Genomic DNA, 19,186 nt, shown 5'->3' on the forward strand with positions numbered 1-19,186 from the left:
ATAGTTTAGTATTTCTGCATTCCAAGACGAAAACATTACTGTGGATTTTGATTTTGTAGCTTCAAGAGAAGTTGAATAGTGCACCTGCACAGGGAACAGGAAGCTCACCCAGTGATGTACATTCAGCTGATTTACTGCCAGGGGAAATAAATAAAGAAAGATGAACTACATTCTTTAAACCCTAATCAGTTTTTCCAACTCCTAATAACTTCTTGTCATGTTTTAGCTTGCCCTCTGATCTACATCGATGGATTCACCACGCCTGGTAAGCCTACAACATCACCATAAAACTAATCCAGTAAAGAGTTTGGAGGCATTACTACATTACTATTATGCTCTGCTACTATTTCACTATTCCAATGTTTCTTTTTCCATGTTCTCAGCGTGGCTAATGTTTCTTTAACCCTTCCAGGCTTCAGGATGCTGGAGGCTTTCAACATCACAGACCGGACATTCGCTGGCATGAATGGTGTGTCCATGGAGCCGGGCTCCTTCAACAGCTACATTGCCTACAGGCTGCACAAGGATTCCTTCCTGAACCAGCCCACCAAGTAAGACCTGATGCTAAATAGTATGTGTATGTGTCAAATCGAGGGAGTGTGAGTCTCACTATGGGCATATTCCCCGCCTATTGGTCTTATCTCCCGTGCACTATAATCCTGCCCAGCCCACAGTCATTTCCCATAACGATGTTGCTGTAGTCAGAGTCAGAGGGGTTTCCCTAGTGCCCTTTGGCACTAAGCCCTTAGCTATTTGTTGTTGCAGCTTGTGGAATAAACTGTGTATGGAGCAAAACAAATTTGGTTGTAGAATTAAAAAATCCCTCCTCCCGCCTACTTCATACTTGGAGCAAACAGATCATCCCTGGGTCAAGAGCTTGTTGGCTTTATTAGGCCCCATTTAACTGGTGTAAGGAAATTGGAGAACTGTTGGAGTATCCAAACCTCTTCAGCATACTTTGTTAATATCTTTATAATGATATGTATTTTGTGTGCGTGGGCAGAGCCGCTGGCTTAATCTGCACAAATGGAAATGCTTTGAACTGTAGCAAAGGAGACGGGACAGAAAATGCTTTCAATATGTGGACAATTTCTGCAAGGCCAGAAGGAAAACTGGCAATCAAGTACAGGTTCTTCAGCCTGTGTGACAGGGTGCTTTTCTCATATGTGATGTTTTGACTTCTAGTGTAATGAGGGCACAGTTCTGACTCATGACTCATCACAATGTATGTTTTTAACACGAACAGGGAGATACATCCGGAGGGTCTTCCCCCATCTTACACCATTATCCTGCTCTTCCGCCTGCTGCCTGACACGACCTCTGAGCCTTTCGATATCTGGCAGATTGCAGACAAAAACAACAACCCCGAGGTCGGGCTCAACGTCAACCGTAAGCCTCCCGTTGTGTTTTGGCGCTCAGCTGGTGGGCGAAGCTGCTGTAGCCGACCCAACATATAGGCAACTTTACACTCTTTATTTAACAACTTAAGCCACTGTCTTTCTCTCTCTAACTCTTACCTTATTTACAGATAGTTAAAGTTAATTGATCTTTGTCAGATATGATAGGGAGCACAAAGAAGGCAGTGGAAGGATATTGAAGCAAACCATATAACTGACTTCAATCCACTACTCTGAATTTGATTCTGATGTTGGATTTGGCTCGACTTCTTTATTCTATAATAGAAAGCCTTTATTTTTAAGTAAGTATGTTTTACAAATGTGCGCTTGCACACGTGATAAATGTGTGCAAATAATTACAGGCATGGACCTAATCCCTCCTAGCCTTCTCTTTATCCCGCTCCTCTCTCTACAACCATGTGTTCTCTATAGTCCTGTCTGTGCTTTGCGTGCCACCGCATCGTAACACACTGTCCGGGATTCATCAAAGACTCTGCTCTTTTCAGCTTCGAGCAAAACCATCACGTTCTACAACAAGGACACCCGAGGAGAGATCCAGAGGGCCACGTTTAATGAGGAGCAAGTGAAGAGGGTTTTCCATGGGAGCTTCCACAAGGTAAACACAATTTCAATTCCTTTCACACATATTGTTTTTAAATCTTTTTCGCATGTCTGTGTGTGATTTTAACGCCTCATTTGATTTGGCTGAATTACCTTTTAATGTGAAGATGTGACAAACAGCCAATGCCATGTAGCTGTACCATGTTACCTATCAAAAGTTCCCTGCTATCCAACTTAAGAGTGTCAGTTTACTGTCAATGTGGTTTTCTGGGCCTTTTTTATAATATGATATTAAGCTTTTTTAGACCATGCACAGTTAATTTGATGAATGGATAGCGGAGGCTATAAATACGTTTAAGGAGAGGTTGGAGCAGCGTAATGTGCAAATTGTTACAGTTAACCATGGAGGTCTGAACCACATCAAGACTTGAGACTACCCTGGTAGTTGTTAAGTGAATTCCAAACCAATCTGCTTTGGACTGCATTGATTTTTATTAGGGTTCAGCTTGAGTTTGGTTCAAAAGTGGCATGAAGCTTTTGAAGAGCAGATCGCAAGTCTAAATAATTTTCTCTAAATAAGAAGACTTTAGAGTAATTCTTTAAAGGGCTTTCCACTGCTTTAGTATTTCACTCACAGAGAAATGGGAGATAGATTAGGAAAATAATTTCCAAAATTGATGAAAGTCACAAGCCCAGTCCAAAATAACCCTAATCGGTCATCAGAGTTATCTTGGAATGGGCTTTTCTTAGACTTGACAAAGCTTCTCTAAAGCCACAAAAGACATTATAAAGCTGTTTTCGCAGGCTGAATAGCACTTCCCATGATGAGTAAACTACAATTTGTGTGGGAAATAAGTAGAGTGCCCCTTTACACTTTTTTCTCAGGCTTTAATGACAGAGGGTATAAGAGTGTAAGGATGCATTAAGGACACTCAGTAGTTGTGGAAGCAAGAATACACGTTATTGGCTGAAAAATGCAAGCATTGCAATCACTGCATTAATAGGTTGAATCCAGATGTTTCCAAATGTCTCGATGAAACATTTTCTTCACTCTGAAACTGATCCGTGCCAACATCTGCCCTGCCTTTCATGCAAGAAATTAAGATGGAACTCCCTCATAGTTTGCATAACTATATATTTAAATAGTATCTGTATAGTATGGATACTCTCGGGGGTGAAAATACACATCAAATGCATTTAAGTCCAACTCAAAGTAGCAGCGAATATAAAACATCCTCTGTTATGTTCCACCACAGTAGGGTGTAGAGAGTAGAACAATGAAGGACAGTTATTTTCATACCGACCTGGATCGACTTAAGATGCTAGATTCGTCACTGGAGGAAAAATGTCTGGTTCCAATGCGCTCAAAGTCACGTCCAGCTGCATTTAACAGTTTGTTCCCAAGGACAGTGTGCCGCTTATTTGGGACACAGATCCCTTTTTCCCCCCTAATTCTAAAGTAATCACAATGAATGACCTTTTTCAATGTAGCGGGGTCTTATCCGACATCAAAGTTTGCCCATTTCCTGATATTACAGTTTTCTGAACTGAGGGACTGATGACAGCAATATATTGGCCCCTAAATCAGAGCGTGCTGCAAATGGCTTTTCAGTTTGACCATTTAGCATCTACACAACTATTTGTAGGAGGAAGTTATGAATGAATGAGAAACTGGAAAATTTTGGTTCAGGACCGGATGTAAATGACATCACTGCTGCTGTATTTGGACAGCAGCCTGATCTGCATGTGCGTATGTGTGTGTGCTCTATCAGTCTCCGGTGGAGACTGTAGTCTGTACTTACACTGGGTGACTAGTTCGTGGTGCGGTAGTTGCTGTTCTGTGAGCTGGCGAGTGTGCGGCGGTCTACTAGCTGCTTATTTGCTTATTTGCTGAGTAAGTGCCACTGCCGACTGCTGTGGTGGTGTGTGTTTACATGTTGTCAGAGGTTTCCCAACACTTTGTCCATTGCTATTACAGAGTGACCTCAGTGTCTGTGTTTGTATGTGTGTGTGTCTGTGCTGAAACCAGAGTGACCGCTGATGAGGCTTGACACAAATGGCAGTTGTGCTTACTGTCCATGTGCGAAGAAAAACAAAACAAAATGCCATAAAAACACATGTTGACTTTTAAATTTTAGGTTAACCAATCAGAGCTTCACCTAAGGATTATTTTCGTTATTGAATATTCTACAGATTATTCTTCCAATTAAGTGATTAATTCTTTAGACTATGTTAGCAAATGCCCATCACATGTTCCCATAGTGGCCATGGTGATATCTTCAGATGTCTTGTTTTTTCTGACCAACGGGTCCAAAACCCAAAAATATTCAGTATATTATCACAGAAGACAAAGAAAAAACAGAAATTATTAACATTTGAGATGTTGGAACAGGTGAAATTTTGTGGTTTTTCCTAGAAGAATTATTTCAGAAAATAAATTGGCTGTCAAAAATTGTTGCCAATCAGTTTTCTGTCAGTCGCCTCAATTGATCAGTATGCAGATCATTTTTTTAAACAAACATTCATTTAAAATTTTTTTTGATGCTAGCTAGAAGTTAATTTGTAATTTTAAGATAAGGAGTTCAACAATTTCTAAAGCCGTGTTAGGCACTCCTGAGTCAGCTCACAGATTTGGCTTCTCTCCTCTTGCTAGTGAATAAAGAGTAACTCAGGCTGGAGAGGTCTTGGTCTACCACTCGATGAACATGTGGTAAAGCTCTCAAAGATGACTTAAGCAGATGCTACCCACTCACTACCCCACTGGGGAATCCCCTCCTACACTGGAAGGGTGGGAGTCTGTACTGGGAACCTTCCTGTTAACTGAAGAGAAGAAGTTTTTCATAAGTCATAGTGACTGGTGGAAGTTGTTGTAGTCACTGATCAGTGCACTGCAGTTTGCTTCCATGCTGAAAAATACACAACCCTTACTGTTTCTCGAAAAATGTCTTGAACTCAGTCTTTCAAACTTTCCTTTCAGGGACACAGCGGGGAAGATTGTGCCAAAATATGCATACACTAATTAGGACAGAAGGGGGAGGTGAATGGAACTCTCCACAAAGCTAAAGCACTCCTTGACGCTGGTTCTCACTTCTTTGTTGGCCTAATGGATACTTTGCCAAAATATCCACTGACTGCACTCGTTGTGCTCTTCATTTGTGACAACTTTCTTTTGGAAAAGAAGTCTTCTTTCTGTGACCTGGACAAGTAGACTTACTGACCCTAAAATCCACACTAGAAAAACAGTCAATTATAAATTAACTTCTCTAACCAAATAAACAGACGGTGCCTTGTCTGTTCACATGTGCCCGATCTGACTGGGACCTTCCCATTTAGATTGACAGTACATAAATGATCAGCCCAACTGCAGATTTCATGGGCAGTCTTAGCACTATTTGCATTAAACCTCCAATATAATGGAGATTCTATACTGAACATTTATTTCCTTTTATTCTCAACAAAAGCTAATTCAATCTTAGATGCATTTTTTTTATAGAGAGGACTCACAACAGCTCATGAGTGCATGCATGAAATTAGGGAGGTGAGGCCTTCAGTGTTCAGGGTTATAAAAATGGAGGAACAGTCATGACAAAACCAAGAATAATAAAATCTAATATTATAGAAATCATTGTGCAGAGATGGTGTCATCATGAAACCTTACCACATGTACTATATGTAGAGTGTCGACACAGCAAAACACAGTGGAACCCTCTGTCCTAACAATTGATGAATGACAAATGTTCATCTGTCAACACTTTGCTGCAGAGGGACCAGATTAACAGCAAGTACCATCATCGGAGGGAGCAGTGGTGACTGAAAAGCTAGTTTTCCTGAACACTTATTTTCCAGTGACCGAAGTGTTTTTATTGTGTTTACTTATTGGTCAGTGAGGTAATATATACATGCCATCCCAGTAAATCATCCAAAGTTGTTTTGGTAAGCCCTCATGAGAGTCCTCATAAGAGCATCATGGTATAATATATCCTTACCAGGACCCGAGGATAAGCGACACCCCTCTCTCTTTGCGGTCCACAAGATGGTTTGTTCTGTTGCCAAGGAAGTCAACTGTAATTTTGGGATTGATTGCCAAGAACTATGGCCTAGTCTGTGGTTGCTATGGCTTTGTAGAAAGAAATGGTAGCTTGGTTTTCCTGACATAAAGAAAGCGTGTCTGACTGTTGAGAAGGGGAAAAAGTGCAACTGTGAGGGGAAAGTATGGAACGTGTAGGACTTTTGATGGCACACCGCAAATGATATCATTTCAAGATGTGGAGCTGGGTTCTCTGGACAGGAAACTTCAAAATCTGGCACTTTGTCATGCCGTGTTGTTATACAGTCACTGACTACAGCTTTAATACTACACGGAAATGCCAACTGTTGTATATTTCCTCTTTTATGGTCATAAATCTGCAGAGGCCTCAAACAGCAGTTGTATGCTGAATCAGTAACCACTCTGAGGTAATATCAGAATCTATAATAACATGGTTCTGCAAAGACTAAACAATCTTGCAGTTATGTGGAATCTGTTATCAGTGTCTCTATATGATTCAGACAACATGGTTTATAAAGGTTCAGTGAGGTTGTTTCTAGCCTTATGGTTGGACTTTCTTAAAGAATTTCTCTGCTCTATTAAAGGGCAATCATGCCCCTTCCAAATAGAAATGAATGCCAAACCCAGCTTTTGAAAAGCTGCAGTGTTCTTAGTAGTCTGCCAAGTATTTGTGTTGCAACAAAGTTGGAAGCTGTGAAGTTTTGAGAAGACTAGAATTTTTTTTTTTTAGTGACCTCTCTCCATCCGCTCTCTCCCTCCTGCAGCTCCACATCACCATCTCTCCAGAGAAAGTCAAGCTCAATGTGGACTGTCAAGAGGTGGCTGAGAAGACCATCAAGGAGGCCAACAACATCACACTGGACGGTTATGAAGTGCTTGGCAAGTTGGTCAAGTCTGGAGGAAGGAGGGAGTCTGCAACAGTAAGCAAAAATAAAGTCATACTCAGAAACACAAAGGCTTGGAAAAACACGTTTGGAAGAGCATCTCACAACCTTCCAAAGAATGAATATCCAAAACCTCTTGTGTGTAGATGCACAATTACTTTTTAACTGCTTCCAATGACTGCTGGAAGGATGAAAACCGCCATCTTTCTATTTCTCTGAGGGGCTCATTGTTGTCTGTTTTTTAACAATATACATTTTCATTGTGAATGGGAGCCATTTGTAACACCCCTGGATGTTTTCCCCCTTCTTATGTTGTGTAGTTCCAGCTCCAGATGTTCGATATTATCTGCAGCTTGAGCTGGATCAGCCGAGACAGATGCTGCGACCTTCCCGCCACAGTAAGAACAAGTGTCATTGCGCAATCATACAAATACATAGGTCAAAAGGTCATTTATAGGTGCACCACTGGAATATTTGCCAGTTTTTAATGAAACAGGACCATTATATTAGGTTTTACAGTTAGCGGTTTAGAATTAATGGTAAGAGGACCATTACAATTGTATATACTGTATGCATGAGTAGGTTATCTTTAAACTGATATGGTCATTAGTCGAAATGCATGGCTGATAACTAGATTGCTGCTTGAAAAGAAAGTGCCTCAGCTGAACTGAATAGAACCTTGTATCCTTTGTAATTGTGCTAACTGGACTGTTGCCAGCATGACCTCACAATTACATGAAAACAAGCTCTCCTTTAGATCACAGAGCAGACAGTGAATCATATTTATTTGGATACACTGTGTTAAAGACCGGATGCAAGCACATTTATCCAATTACAAGCAATTGATCTATAATTTGCATCAGATACTAATACATCACATCAATGAATGCAGTGTTATATAACTTATCATGTCAAAGACTCCTTTCCAAAAATGTGAACAAGGTTTGCAGCTGGCTCTCTTTGGCCTTAAAGCCCCCCTGCTGACTTTGCTGATTCCAGTCACATTTCAGCATGAGCCACTATTCCATCATGACCTTTGCTGGCTTTCTCAACTCTCTTTTTTTTAAACTACAAGCAAAGTCAAAGCTGCAGTTTGCCAGGATACTGTAGGAAAATGTCCAGATTTTCAGTTTTACCCCTTGTATTGTGCAGATTACCAAGACATGGTCTCAATTATGAGTAAAGGGACTTTTACAATACTCAATTGCACATTTATTTATTTTTTTCTAATTTCTATATCTTCTGTCTTCCTTTTCAGAGAGATGAGGCCAAGTGCCCATCCCTTCCCCACTCGTGCACATGCACACAGGACAGTATCGGCCCTGAGGGTCCCCCTGGACCTACGGTAAAGACACTATCCAGACACATCCCACTACTATATCATGCCTTCTTGTCTAGCTTCACCTCCTCTTCCTCTGTCTGTCTTCACCTGATAAAATGTTTTCTCAGCAGTCACACGTGTTTTAATGATGATGTTAACGCCTCTTTCCTCTGCTGATCCCCAGAGAAAGTCATAGTGTTATAGTGACCCTACAGCTATGAAGAACTTTTTGACATTTGCCTGTTATACAGTTTGAACCTCAGTAGACTGAGGATGTCCCTTGAATCAGGAGTGGTATTTACTTTTCCTCTGGAAAGAGCAGTAGAGGAGGAGATCAGTGGCATACAAAGAAATATGGGCTTAGGAAGACATGTCAAAAGATAAATGCCTGTCGGAAAACGCTAAAAATGTCTCGAGGAGAAGTCTGGAATATGTATGCCTGGTAACCTCACTAAGTCCCATCAAGGATTTTGTAGGGCTCGCGGTTTTAGGGGTTTTGGAATCTGCTCCTGTTGTTACACTCACTCAGTGTTTCTGGCTATTTGCCTTTCCAGGGCAGCCCAGGTTCTAAGGGACCACGAGGAGATAGAGGAGAATCCGGCAACACTGTGAGTTAAACTTAACATCACTTAAAGCATGTAAATTGTTATCAGTGTTTTTTGGGGGGGATTTATTTTTTTTGCTTTGATTTCATAACTCTGTTACTATAAATTTGGTGTTAAAAGAATAATCTGACTCAGTTCATAGCCAGTGAAGCTTACTGACATTATCAGTAATGGTAATCCACACATAATAGACTTCAACTTCTCATTGTCATGGTATTTCAGAAGCTATTATTGCCCTGCAAGGAAATTGCACACATCTGAATCCAGTTATTGAACCCTGCTGTATATTTTTTCTCAACTTGATTTAAAGGGAGCCTATGTGAAGCACCTTAAAGGCCCATTTCCCAACACTGTTAATGTTCATTTTCTATATCTGTGCAGTAAAAGTCTGTCTGATTAGTCGTCATTTGTCATTAGTTGTCTTGGGGGTTCTTTTGTAAGAGAGTGGCTATGTAACAGCTTTGTTTTGTTTTATGTCTGCTGTAATGCTGTAGGGTCCAATGGGTCCACGCGGTGAGCCAGGACTCCCAGGTGCAATGGGACCACCAGGTCCACAAGGCCCTAACGGACTGTCTCTACCTGGAGAACCTGTAAGTTTACCTACACTACAGACCATTCACATATGACATTAGGAACACAAAACAAAGAGAAGAAAAAGTGTCTGTGGTAGACGGATTTCAATGTATATGAGATACACTGTCACTTATGATTAGTGCTCATATTTGCTCATATGAATGTGCAGTTTGTGTGAAAGTTGTTGAGCAGATGAAATATTTTCTGTTGCAGATCCACCAGTGAGTGGGATTTACAACTACAGTCAAAACACATTACAGTCCACTCTACTTGTAGCAAGGCAGTTAGACTGCTTCTTTATTTTCTAACCTAGGGATGTTCTTGTCAAAACATGAAATCAATCACAAGCTAAGAAAGATAAAACAAAGACTAAAGCGTCTTGCAAACCTCTCTTTCCCTCCTCCTCCGCCTTCAGGGTCGCCCGGGACCAAAGGGAGATCCTGGAGACTCGGGCCTGCCTGGTCTGCAAGTAAGTACTCCCCTCTCATTTTGTGGTTTATGAACAGGAAACAGGAGACTATCCATAGAGAGCAGCGCTGCTACTGGAGACTGGATTCAGTCCTCATGGCGATATTAAAACCACACTCTGAGTGGGAGGTTTACCATGCCATCCTCAGGGATACCCACACTCTAAAATCAGCCCCCAGTTTGATTGACAAACTGTAGAAGGCCAGTGGTGCCGTTAAATCATTATGAAGTGCAAACTCATGTTTCCAAAGGGGGAATAGGGAATGGAACATATTCCTCTCGAGCCTTGTAATTGAAGATGTCTGTGACTTGGCGAAGTCCATAAAACTGTCTGAGCATCTTTGCCTTACAGTAGATGTCATTTGGGGGACTTCTTGGATAAAAGTTCAAAGTTAAAACTTTTTAACTTTTAGCTTCTTCAGATTATTGATATCACTGCTCTATCAAGGCAGAGACAGATTCAATTTGAGCAAAAGCCATTGTACATTACGTGGGAACTTTTTGGTGGAAGTGAATTTTTGAGTGGGTTGGCATTACGTAGCCATCTCTTGGCCGAGCAGCTGTTCATTCATCCAGCTGAGGTCATCCAGCCAACCCATGCATACACCCCCCCCCCCCTTCAACTACAGAGAACTTCGGCACTGGATATTCTGGCCTCTGAATAAGCAAATTCACACATGGGAGAAAGTCCCATTCAATGATCTTCAGAGCCTATTGGCATCTTTGTGTTAGTAACTTTACACAATAGAGCCTATTATAACAGTGCTATCAATACACAATTAAATTAGACATGGTGTTTCAACTGACAAGAGAAAGATTGTTCAAGTGTTGAGTAATAGGGTTATATATTATCTTTGGCTAAATAATAAGAAAACTGCAGGATTTTTTTCTGTAAATTCTACACCAGCAGAGGCAGAAGGGAACTGTATAAATATGGTGTTGTTGATCATTAGTATTTAATTAAGTCTGTCTGCTTTTTTCCCAGGGTCCTCCTGGGCCACGTGGTCCTCTGGGCCCCGTTGGGCCAAGCGGAGCGCGGGTAAGATCCTCCTCCAGGCCTGCTGGGTGTACACACTTGTATTCAAATCCTAGAAATGGATCCAACACTTGCTTAAGTGCATGTTTTGCAGCTATACAGATATAATGCCACTACACTGCACGTTCTCACTTGTGTCAGCCAAAATAATACTTATAAATGTAATTTCAAATGACAGACTTGGGGCTGAACCAATATAAAGTCATGACATTGATGTATAGCATGAACAGGGTCCCCAGTGTGTTGTAACCCATGTGTGATTGTATGTTGTTTCTACATAGGGGCCACCGGGAAAGGAGGGACAATCTGGACCCAGAGGCCCACCAGGGCCCATGGTGAGTGTGTGTGTGTGTGTGTGTTTGTGTTGAGAAGAAACCTAAATAAGTATTCCTTGGAGTGTGCCTTTCTTCCTGATATATCTACAACAATTACTCCTCTGGCTCCACAGTTGCACTCTGCTGGAATAGCAGATAAAAAAATCCGACCGTAGAGTTTAGGCCCCTCCACTGTTAGAGGATGGTGCATTCATCTAATTTTCTTCTTCTGTGGTTTGGTGGAGGTCTGAATCTACTTAATCCAGCCGTAATGCCAAAAGGCAACATGCCAGTATAGAATTCACATGCACTATACTATCCTGAGAGCTCTAAGAGCCATTAGCAGTGCCTGGTGGCGGGTGTGTATGTCTGTGTTTCCATCTCCTTTTTAGTGTTCTTGGCAGCTTGTACCACACGCCTCTCCCCACCCCGCCTCGCTGCACATGTCAAAGCATAGATCTCAACTTAAAGCTTGTAACACAACCATTAATAGGGAGCAGGAGTTAAACGATGCAGTTATGTTACTGTGCAGTCATTTAAAATAAACACTAAACTTTCTGCATTTTTTCTTTTTTTTTCAGGGAAGCCCTGGAAATCCAGGTGTACCAGGAATTACTGGGAAACCAGGGAAACCAGGAGACACAGGAAACCCAGTATGTATTAAATAAAAAGACATAAACTGATGGTCACATGACAAAGTTTAGGGAAGGACAAGGTTAAGGGCATTGTCATTGCTTGGTCTAACTTTTTCCTTTTCGTTATCAGGGACCTGTTGGCCTTAAAGGAGAGAAAGGAGAGAGGGTATGTGTTGTTTTTATTTAATGACTCATACACCTGTTATAATCCATCATCAATCAGAAAGGCAGTGCCATCTCTTCATGAAAACTTCTTTGTTTTCCAGGGAGACTTTGCATCCCAGAACATGATGCGCTCCATTGCCAGACAAGTCTGTGAACAGCTTGTGAACAGTGAGCAAACCATTCCTTAATCCTAAGGGAATTTTTTAGTCGTCAAAATTTACATCTCGACCAAATCCAGCTGATTTTATTCTTCTTTTACAGGTCAAATGAGCAGAATTGACATGATGCTCAACCAGATTCCTTCAGGATATCGTAGCAACAGTCCGGGGCCACCCGGTCCTCCTGGTCCCCCCGGCAACCAGGGATCCCGCGGAGAGCCTGGGCAAACGGGTCGAACTGGTTTCCCTGGAGGCCCAGGTTTACCTGGAAGTCAAGGAGAAAGAGGTATTTTATCTCTCCTCATTTTCTGAATGTTTGGTAGTGGTACAAAGCAGCAAGCGGAGAAATAATACGCAAAGGGTGAGCAATAAAATAATTAAGGTCATGGTGCCTTGGACTCTGTAGACTGTAGTGTTTGTCCAACATGAATGGAATAACAGCAAAACTGCATTACCTTGTGTAGTATACACATGATTCAAGTTAGCACTGCAAAATATTATTAGATAATGAATTTCTCTTCTTGTATTTCAAACATGCCGTTTAGATTTATACTCCTTTCCAGATATTGCTGATTTTTCTGAAAACTTAAAACTGAAAACAATTTTTCCTATTTTCTCTGGCTTATGTAGGTTTGCCAGGAGAGAAGGGAGAGAGGGGTTCTCCAGGAACTGGTATGAGAGGACAAAGAGGCGCCAATGGGCCACCAGGTAACACAGTTTGCCTTTTTATCCTGTTTTAGTTGAAACTGCCATCACAATGAGCCAGGAACACAAGCAACCACATTTTGTGTTGAACGTTGTTCTCCAGCATTCCCACTGTTCCCTTACATCTTCATTTTTACACTAAAACACAGCTGTGAGAGCTTTTTCACCTTTTTTTGGGAACCTTTATAGGACACAGAGTAGTCCCATTAGTCTAATTAAAACGACAAATTCCAACTAGAGGTTAAAATTTACATACAGTATATGTGACCCAGGCACCTTCGTTTGGGCATCTGCAGCACATAACTTTTTTGGAAAGACCGCAAACATATTCCCAATTCTTTCCTTTCTTGAGGCTTTATGATGCACATTTGAAATATTACAGGGTAAATGGAAGGTATTTACATTCATCATTAAGTAGAGAATTTCTGTGTCTGGAGTTTAGACAATCTCCAGTCAGCCATCAGTGGAGGTCACGATGCAGGTTTGGAAATAAATAAATAAATAATGGTATTAGACTGATTTTTCAGTTTGAAAAAGTTCATAGCCTCTCCTCGGTCGCAATTGATATCCAATATGTCTTCGGTAAAAAGCTCACCACTTCAGAGGATTTCCTTTCCCCAAAGGAAGCTAGGTAAAACAACAGGAACCTTCTGTTGATGTCTTCCCCACAACACCAAACACTGACATTTCTGTTTCTGTGAATGAAGTGAGAAACAAGTGAAGACCAGAGGGAGGAAGTCCACACTGAGTATTCACATTTGTGTGTGTGTGTGTGTGTGGGGGGGGGGTGGATTGTTGTATAATGAGCTTTCTTTGGTGGCTTCATTGACAACACATGGGCTCACTTAAGGGAGAGAAAAAGAGAGAGGGGGAAAATTCCATCCTGAGTTTTTACTGTCTAGACACACGGGGCCAGGGGGTAACTCCACAAAACTCCAGACCCTTTTTTTTTTTTGGGTCCAGCTTTTTTAATTGAGCCATTGAAAATTTTAAATTACAGTGTTGTAGCCCTGTGTTACCCACCACCATTTCCACCAAAGATTTATGGGTGATGTCAGTGGGACTCTCTGCTGAGCTCCAGAGACTCCTTAGTCAGACTGGCTTCACTCACCGACTCTCTCCCCTTTGCAGGGCCACCAGGCGATTCTAGAACGGGACCTCCAGGTCCCTCTGGCTCCGCTGGGCCCCGTGGCCCTCAAGGTCGCCAGGGTACTCCTGGGGTGAGGGGACCATCAGGACCCCCTGGATACTGCGACTCTTCTCAGTGTGTTGGCATTCCTTACAATGGACAAGGATACACAGGTACACTCAGTACTGTCTAGGTCCTGCATGGTACGACATTAGATAAAAGACTAAGTGTATGCAGACTAATGATATTTGCAACTCATTGCACTACCTCTTTCTTTGATAATGTATGGAGATATGAATGAAAGTGTTCCACAGTAGTGATATTGAACAGAAAGCTGTTATAACTTATTTCCATATGAATTTTGTTCACTAAGCCCCACCCCCTTAGTTGCAGTTGCCATGCCTGTCAAGCTTTTCGTTCTTCCATGGCACATAATGCAGTTTAATGATGATAATGTACAGATTTATCACCAAGAATTCTTAGTGATTTTTTATTTTTTTTTTACAATGGGTCCTTGATTTCAGACAGAAGTAGACAAAAGCAAGTTTCCCATTTCTAGCCAGCGGCCGTCGATTTTGTCGACTGAAATGACAACTATCACTGGCTGATTTTACCAGCTGTAGCTAGCTAGTCAAACGAGCTAACATTAGCATCATCATTACAGAGGGCCACAGCCACATGAAAGCACATTCACTGAGAAAAAGTAGCACCTCTCCACTAGGGAAAGGAGTTAAAGTCTGCCCAAAAAGTCGACAGATTTGTAACTAGTTGCTTTTAAAAAAAAAACTAATAAAAAAAGTTGCTGAAGGGTTCCTAAAAGTCACCAAATCTAGCGAGAAATTCACTAAATTGGCAACCTTGATTACGATTGCCTAGCTATGATTGGGCAATTGCTGTTTGGAGGAGGGGTTTAGTGAACCGTCAGTTAGAAGCTACTATATTCCAATACCTCCATACATTTGATGTACAAATTTAAAACTGGCATGTAAAGCATTCTAGCTAGTTGTGTATGATGACTTACATTAAATCAAATAATATGATAATAACTTTGTTCCACAGAGAAAACTCACACCCTCTTTGAACTATTTTCAGGTTTGGCATAGTAAACTTTCTAAGTCACCTGTGCCACTTACACTTTGAAGCCCTGTTTCTGAGATGTTTGCCCATTTGCTATCGGGCACGTAAGGATAATCACCATGGACATAATTATTGAACATTAAAACAAACATTACAATAGTCAAAGAAACCAAAAAAAAAAAAAAAAACCAGAACGGAGCGGACTGGCACTAACATCATCTCACAGCTACAAGCTACAGTGATGGCAACCTGCTGGCCTGTTTGCATCTTGAACCACAAACCGCTGGGAAATAAAAAAACAGAGACTGAGCATTTCTACGAAGGAAGGAGCATGTACAAATACCACCCAAAACAACTACTAACATAGAGGATTTAATAACTGAAAGCAAAGTTAATGTAGAGGTGATATGTGTAAATAAAACTAATTTTTTTTTTTTGCCTTGTAAATGATTGTATGAACCAGGACATTTCACTAAAAATCAGGTTAACATCTGTATTGAGCTTGTGCCTCATAACCCTCTGCTTACTTACCACCAGCATAACCTCTGTTTACGATGCCTTAAGTGATTTAAACAGCTCTGGTTTAGCCTGAAGCATGTTCCATTTGTACTTTTAATCATCATGTTCTTTATGTACGTTGGCTAAATCAGTGCTACATGTTGCTCCCCTGCTATTTCCATGTGTCTTTTGTAGTTTCAGCTGGTTATTTTACTACGTCTTATTATCCAGTAGCTTGATGGATTTTATTGTAAATGTCATCACAAAAGTTTTTTATTTAGCCTTTTTTGGTACTAGAGGAAACAATAGTTTGACACAGGGCATTTTCTGGAAGTTCCATAGTGCAATATAATTTAAATTGTGCATGTGAAAAGTCATAGAACGAACCCTTTTTTTGATTGGCCGTCCCGAATACTTTTTTAGCCAGCCGCTACCAGCCTGACCCTGAGGTAGTCTCTATACCTGTGGAGCCAGCTGACGAGTTTGAGACAATACAATCACCCGGTTACTCACGAAACCAACGAGGAAAGAGATCACTACCAAGAGACAATACAGACACACTAGCATCATAGCTACAATAAAGAGTTCTCAGAAAATGTAATATTCATAATCACTTAATGTGAGGATGAAGTGATATTCAGAACAAAACTAGTACCTATATGGGTTTGATACCCCTGGTTATATTGAACATATATTTTTTTGACATAAGAAAGTTTAGCAAGATGACTACAAACTTACATGTTCGTTCATTACAAACCTGTGTGCTTGCTAAATGTTTCCCTTTAAGTGTCTGCTTGTAAAATAACTGCAAGTGTTTATCGGATTCCAATGTGTAATGCACTAATCATGTGAAAACCCGCAGAAAGTATGTCAAAGGAAGCACAGCATCTAGGTTTTCGAACACTTTCAGACAACCCATGTTGTTTTTGTCCAATTTCAGTATGTAAAGCTGTTTCAGATACTCAGTTGGTAAAAAGGACAATTAATTTGATCCCCAAAGATTTGTTCATTGTGATGTTTTGTACGGCTTGTAAACCAAATGATAATCTGATTTATTGTAACAAACCAAAAACAATTTTTTTTTTTGTTTTTTTTTTTTTGTTTTGTTACCAAAGGTGGAATTGCATGTTTGTGTTGTATATTTACTGAGGATTTCTAAGTCAGAATATAGTTGTTGTTTTCTGTCAATGCAGTTTGGACTTGGTTGCAAGACTATTGACATAGAATTGCTTTTCTCATGTTTTAACTGCACATTTTGTGAATTCCACACAGCCTTATTTTCTTATTTATTTCTGAAACAGAAGAGGCATTTTTCAATAAAACTACTGAAAATGTAGCATTTGTTCTGACTTCCCAGCCATTTTTGTCTTTGACTAATAACTTTACTTTCTCACAGTATCTGTAGAGAATATTGTATATACAGCCAAAACCAATTTTTGTACATTTATTACCCAAAAAATCCAAGGTCAGATCTACAGCTGCTGTCTGATGCAACATCTACCTATTTCTGTGCTTTGAAGTTTGAGTCTTTATTTATTTTGACAGCTAAAGATATTTTGAGCCGTCCAGAATACTAGGTCATGTCAGGGCAGCAAGAAAAGAAAGGAGGGAGTGTGAAAACAAACAGTCCACAATGCCTAATTTTTCCAACATGTGAACCACTTCACTCCCTTTTATAAGCACCCGCTTGGCTTTAATCCTATCAGCTTGTAATGATTATGCTCAGATTTCCTTGAGGAAACAATGCAAATGTGACTGGGCAGATATCAGAAAAACTCAAAGATTTCCACCCATTAAACATGTCTAAAGATGAAATAAGAGATGTATGAGGTAAAGAACTGCTGACGCCATTTCTCTTTATCATGATGGTGTGAAAGCATATCTGAGGAGGAGTTTTGCACAAACGGTTATCCAGTCAAAGATCACTACCACAAGAAGGGAGAAATCCCATTTTGAAACCCTATAATTTTTTACCCTTATTTCCTGATGTGCACAAGAAACCACGAGGCACTTTTGGAATATCTGGGAACTTCGAGTAGAATTTATAGACATTTATATTTCATGAGAGTGGGGAATTCTTGCAGGTGAAGTACACTATGAGAGCCCGAACAGCTGGTACATGTTGGTCATAAAGGAGGTGGAGGCAAGTCTGTGAAACCACTTCACATACAGAAAAGCGCTTACACGAGAAATGTAAAAAAAGAATGTCTGCCATGTAAATCTTCCTTTAGCAGCACATTGTCATATATGGCAGAGATCGTAACATAACAAAACCCACAGCTATGGTCTCACCTCACACTTTATGGTGTGGCTTTTTTATAAAGCTCCTCTTCATTAACAATACTTATCTCAAAACAACACTCGCTGAGACACACTGGCCTTGTTGAAATTTGTTCACACCTGTTATAAGTGATATGCTGTTCATACTATGTCTCAACATCCAGCTCTGAATTTTGTTATGACATCATTGTATGACACTCTCCAAAGCAGCACTGAAGCCTTAAAGTACCCCTTTTTTCCACCACAACCATTCACACTGTTTCCCTCCAAACTAACAAAAAACTGTCTGCAGTGTTGCCTGATACAATCCCCCTGTAACCCCGTTTGTGTTCTGTCTGCTGATTTCTTTGACTTAGTCGATGATCCAGCATGCATCTGTGTTCACTTTGTGGCAAGAGTTTCAAGGGGGCTGCTCCACAGACTGTGGTTGTTACAGATTTGAACTTTCTTAGGTTTGTTTTATTTCCAGACAAAGTGTCTCTTCCACATCAGTGGGTAGGACTATTGGTGGTCTTGTGTAGCATTTAATTCCCAAATTAAGACTTTAAGGACAAATTCAGATTATTTGCTTTTTCACTAAGATGAGAAAAGCAATACCTCTCTCGTGTCCGTACAATAAATATGAAGCTAAAACTAGCAGATGGTTAGCTTACCTTAGCATAAAGACCGGAAACCGGGAAATGTATGGCAACTCCGTTTAACATTTAATATGTTTGGCTTGCTATAGAAACATCTAGCCTAGGTCTGTCCAAAGGTAACAAAATCCACCTATCAGCCCCTTTAAACCTCACTAAGTAGCATGTTGTATCTCATTTGTTTAATCTGTTCCGAAAATAAAAAGTATAAAAACAAGAAGTTGTGGTTTTATGGGAGCTTATGTGTTTCTTCTTAATTAGTAATAATTAGTGAGCTTCAGAGGTGCTAGTAAGTGGATTTTGTTACCTTTGGACAGAGCTAGGCTAGATTTTTCCCTCTGTTTCCAGTTTTTATGCTAAGCTAAGCTAACTGGCTCCTGGCTATTGAATGGACAGATATGAGAATGGTATCATGGTTACTTACATAAATGTGAAAAATTCCTTTTATAAAGGGAGTTTAAAGTTGGTCACTAGTCAAGAAGCAAGACATAAGAACAAAGTCAAACTCTGACCATATGGTCAATAAATTAAATAAATGTGGAATGGTTCATATCAGTCATGTGACGTAATATCAGCGTTGCCATGTTAAAACACAGACTGAGGTTCAGAGAAAGCAAAACTCACCTCAGCAGTTCACCAGTTTTTGATTTACTGAAGAACTGCGTAACAAAGTAAAAGTTCAAAGCACACTGCATGA

General features: G+C 40.5%; 1 protein-coding gene across 4 annotated transcripts in view; it reads left to right on the top strand.

Moving 5' to 3' along the window:
- The window catches only part of col12a1a (collagen, type XII, alpha 1a), a 57,583-nt gene extending 38,915 nt beyond the window's left edge, over window positions 1-18,668 (top strand). For 3 of the 4 annotated variants that reach the window (XM_040136619.1, XM_040136620.1, XM_040136622.1), the window contains 19 exons: window positions 227-265; window positions 413-551; window positions 1,247-1,389; window positions 1,904-2,013; window positions 6,771-6,926; window positions 7,211-7,288; window positions 8,149-8,235; window positions 8,766-8,819; window positions 9,311-9,406; window positions 9,805-9,858; window positions 10,843-10,896; window positions 11,175-11,228; window positions 11,789-11,860; window positions 11,973-12,008; window positions 12,109-12,175; window positions 12,269-12,451; window positions 12,796-12,873; window positions 14,002-14,172; window positions 15,998-18,668. In XM_040136619.1, the coding sequence (XP_039992553.1) occupies window positions 227-265; window positions 413-551; window positions 1,247-1,389; window positions 1,904-2,013; window positions 6,771-6,926; window positions 7,211-7,288; window positions 8,149-8,235; window positions 8,766-8,819; window positions 9,311-9,406; window positions 9,805-9,858; window positions 10,843-10,896; window positions 11,175-11,228; window positions 11,789-11,860; window positions 11,973-12,008; window positions 12,109-12,175; window positions 12,269-12,451; window positions 12,796-12,873; window positions 14,002-14,172; window positions 15,998-16,146 (1,820 nt within the window). In that variant the 3' untranslated portion in view covers window positions 16,147-18,668. Of the gene's footprint in view, window positions 1-226; window positions 266-412; window positions 552-1,246; window positions 1,390-1,903; window positions 2,014-6,770; window positions 6,927-7,210; window positions 7,289-8,148; window positions 8,236-8,765; window positions 8,820-9,310; window positions 9,407-9,804; window positions 9,859-10,842; window positions 10,897-11,174; window positions 11,229-11,788; window positions 11,861-11,972; window positions 12,009-12,108; window positions 12,176-12,268; window positions 12,452-12,795; window positions 12,874-14,001; window positions 14,173-15,091 lie in introns of all 4 variants that reach the window. The other variant, XM_040136621.1, reaches the window with a different exon arrangement.
- The last annotated feature ends 518 nt before the right edge of the window (window positions 18,669-19,186 follow it).

The sequence above is a fragment of the Xiphias gladius genome, chromosome 10, assembly GCF_016859285.1.
Source record: "Xiphias gladius isolate SHS-SW01 ecotype Sanya breed wild chromosome 10, ASM1685928v1, whole genome shotgun sequence".
Lineage (NCBI taxonomy): Eukaryota > Metazoa > Chordata > Actinopteri > Istiophoriformes > Xiphiidae > Xiphias > Xiphias gladius.